This window comes from Trypanosoma equiperdum, assembly GCF_001457755.1.
Source record: "Trypanosoma equiperdum strain OVI genome assembly, contig: ctg_536, whole genome shotgun sequence".
NCBI lineage: Eukaryota > Euglenozoa > Kinetoplastea > Trypanosomatida > Trypanosomatidae > Trypanosoma > Trypanosoma equiperdum.
The window spans coordinates 1-3,626 of NW_027124461.1; the positions used below are offsets into that span (position 1 = coordinate 1).

Genomic DNA, 3,626 nt, shown 5'->3' on the forward strand with positions numbered 1-3,626 from the left:
TTAATCATGGAAATAAAGTTTAGGGAATAGTAAAGTTGTTCTTCCACTCGCATCAAGACACAAATACCTGCTTTCTGTCTTTGAATGTGTTGATTTTGGTGTCTGTGTGATAAGGCCTGTTTTCGTAATAGTTTTCGTCGGCGTTTTATCACTCTGAGAATAAATTTTCTCTACGTAGGTAAAATTTTTTTTTTGTATTTCTAGTTGGTGCTGGAGAAAAATGTTAAAGTGGAGTTCGCAAATTATGGGTATTAGGTGGAAATGGTTATGTGTGTGGGGTGAGCATCAGTTAGAGTTTCTTAAAATTAAAGGAATTTTGTGTGTTACCATTCCCAGGAGTGAAAAACATACAACGTTTAAAGTTTTTTTTCTTGATTGTTTGCTTCTCTGACACCGTTCGCGTTGGTAATTTAGCCCTCAGGTGGTGCGGTTGCGGGGTGATCTTGTCGTTAGGAGGGTTGGTAGGAACAACAGTTTCCACAATGTGCTGTGGAGCACGCAGCTGCGCGGGTAAATTAACACTCCGCCTTCGCTAATCCAATATGTACCGTTAGGTTCGTGCTCACCACCAAGGTAATCGACGACGGTTTGGCTGTTTAATCGAACATATGGAAGCGAGAAGCCCAATATAATGGGTTGGTTGATTGCCTGTCCGTTGGCTCGAGATACTGATAGTGTAACTCTTCTTCGGGGTGGATGCCACTTTCCGCACGCACAGTAACGTAAAAGTGCTCCAACAGCATCTGGTTTTGTTCACAGTGAAGGAACGGAAAACTTTCTACGGCCACGGTGATGTTTGGATCTTCGCTAGAGTGGTTGATGAGATCGACGAAGGGAACCAGTGCGGGCCCACCAAATATATCAGCATGTGTGGGGACGTCCACGCATCGACTGCTGCAAATTGCATGGGCTCGCTTCATTGTTTCAATACTAATGGGTACCCCAACGCTCCGGGCATCGACACAAAGCTGCGTGATAATTTCTGCATTTATTCTTTCAATCGTTCGCAGGTGTCCATACAATTCGGTTCCGAGGGCGTGGTTCATACTAATATCATCCGGCCTCTCCACAACAATCCACTCCAAATACTCCCTTAAATCACTAGGACCATGCGACATGTGGATTGCACAGAGAACTGTGGTTAACGCACTTTCCCTCGAATACTCTACCCTAACCATGCCCTCAGTTGTGCTATGAGATGAAACAGCTCTCATGAGAGCGGGGCCGTAGTGGATGTGGTTCGAAATGTTGGGCGCCACACACAAACAGCACGGGACGCTGCAAAGCACTTCACCCGCCTCTATTCCATAACGCCCAGGGCAACAAAATAAACCATGGACGGGTTTGTCAGGTTTAAGGCGCCTTACCAGTTTGGGATGGGGAACGATACCCATACGCTGAAGGATCTGGCGCCACATATGGTGGCCACCACTAAAGGACTAGTGGACCTTCCGTAGTTGTGAATGAGTAAAAACAAAAAAAAGAGGTCAGGGGAAGCATGGCAGATGCATGTAAATGGGTATTCTGAAGCTGGATCCACCTCTCCTATGGGGAAACCCTGCAGACCTGACGAGCGTGACAACGACAAACCTCCCCCTCGCCGACACAGAAAAAGTTGTCATGTACCCACCGAGACCGCCCAAAGTTTAACAGTCCATAACATTCAGGCACTTTTCGTTGTATCGGTAAGAAAGAAAACTAACGAGTTTCCCTCTCCCTCCAAGAGGTTATTTTGCTCCAAGGGTTCTGGAGTTTCCTGAACTCCTTGCCGTCATCTGCAGACGGAATGTAAAACTCAAAGGGTGGTTTAACCGCTTGCAGGTGACGATACGCTTCCCCACGCTTTGCCTTCTGGACAAAGAACAATCGCAACCGTGGCACACCATTATTTAGACCCCCTTCCTCGCAGACAAATTCACCGGCGAAGTCATGCAGTACTCGCGCAATTGTGACGGTATTTGCATGCTCGCCATTCACCACGATAACGTGAGCTGCTACCAATTTGTCTTCCTGGCAAATGCGCTCCATGAAAAATAACGGCGAGTGCTGCTCAGGTGTCGCTATTGCTACGCTTAGCAACGGATCTGGAAGCTTAGTTTTGGGCGTCCTTGTCAGTAGGCATCCACGGCGGGGCTCAGAATCGACAGACTCAGAATTTATGTGATAGTAGTGGCACATGTTGTGAACGATGGCTCGCTTAGGGGCGGCCATTGCACCCAAACACATGACCCCTTCGCAGCCTACCACGAAGGTATGAAGTATCCTTTCAAACTTCCGTATTTGTTCTACATCGGTCAATGCAGCTTCCCAAAGGAAGACGGAGTACTTGATCGGTGGATGCGGCTTTATACGCTTCGAGAGGATTTCAAGACGCTGCACAGCCAGGCACTCCGCATCGCACTTAATCAAGTAGCGCTGCCCCTGGTGTTCTTTCTTGAACTGAATTAATTTCCCACACGAAACCTGAACAACTCGACGGCGGCATTCGCAGTGTAGCTCTTCAACCACGATGCAGACCGGGCAGTTTGCCGATCCATGACATTTTGACGCACATGCATGACCACAGACATCTTGAATTTTTCCACATGGTTGTCCACAGGGTCGCTGTTCATCAACACACGGTCCGCCGTGACAAAACCGCACACACTTGTGACCACAAGATAATTGCTTACCACACTTGTACGTGCACGTTGTAGACTCGGCGCTGCAGGGAACGTTTCGCACAATCCGGTGTCCACCGGCGCAAAGTCGTTCAACTGGAAACATACATGGCGGACAGTCACCGAAGTGACAAATATGACTACCTGTCGGGTGGCCGCATGGCAAAGGAACGCTACATGGTCTATTGCATTGTGGTGGCTTAGTTCCGCAAGGCTGCGGGGGCATCAATTCCTCAGCACCGCATCTGCATCGTAGGCGTTCGGAGACTACATTGGGGCATGAGGGGCACGGACCACGGTGGCACAACTCCATGCAATTGTGGCCACAAGAAAGTTTTTTGTTGCACACTTGCCGGCAACAGTGCGCATCAGCATTATTTCCTTTACGTGCGGGACAACACCGCGCGCGACATTGGTGCTTCCCGCAGGAGAGAGCAGCCTTACACACCTTGTTACAACGAAAACTACGCCGCATCAGACAAGGAAGAGTGGCCTGCGTCTTTCCACACGAACACGTCGCTGCGACCTGCTGCTGGCATGGTTCACAACCTCCCTCGTGGCATTTGGCATCACATTTGTGTTCACCGCAGTCCAGCCAACGCCCACACACGTTGCCGCAAACTGGCACGGGGTCACTGCACCGCGTCCTGACAACCACCAGAGGTACTGAGCCACAAGGACACGTTGCTACAACACTAGGGTCAGTCTTGCAAGGAGGACATGTGCCCTCGTGGCACATTCTTTCACAGTGGTGGACCCCACATTTCAATTCCCTGCCACATACCTTTCCGCAAGAGAAAACGGTGGAGCCGCACCGCATCGGCCTGACCTCCGACCCGCAGTGGCATGACGTGGTGGACTGCTTTGAGCAACCGCGACACGCCCCGTGGTGGCACTTGTCTGGACATAAGTGCTTTCCACAGGATAACATCTTCCCACAAATTCTATCGCATGTTTTCAACGGGT

At 49.8% G+C, this 3,626-nt stretch overlaps 1 protein-coding gene and 1 pseudogene across 2 annotated transcripts in view; both read right to left on the reverse strand.

The window, feature by feature from the left end:
- Nucleotides 1-596: 596 nt before the first annotated feature.
- Nucleotides 597-1,418, reverse strand: TEOVI_000226000 (SET domain containing protein, putative; the record flags this gene model as incomplete). Its single annotated transcript, XM_067225358.1, has 1 exon — nt 597-1,418. The coding sequence occupies one exon, from the start codon at nt 1,416-1,418 to the stop codon at nt 597-599; it is 822 nt and encodes a 273-aa protein (XP_067081459.1).
- A 280-nt stretch (nt 1,419-1,698) lies between these two features.
- The window catches only part of TEOVI_000226100:pseudogene, a 2,401-nt pseudogene continuing 473 nt past the window's right edge, over nt 1,699-3,626 (reverse strand). Inside the window, 2 exon segments of the mRNA in view lie at nt 1,699-3,624; nt 3,626. The exon segment at nt 3,626 is cut by the window's right edge and continues 473 nt beyond it. Coding sequence covers nt 1,699-3,624; nt 3,626 — 1,927 coding nt within the window.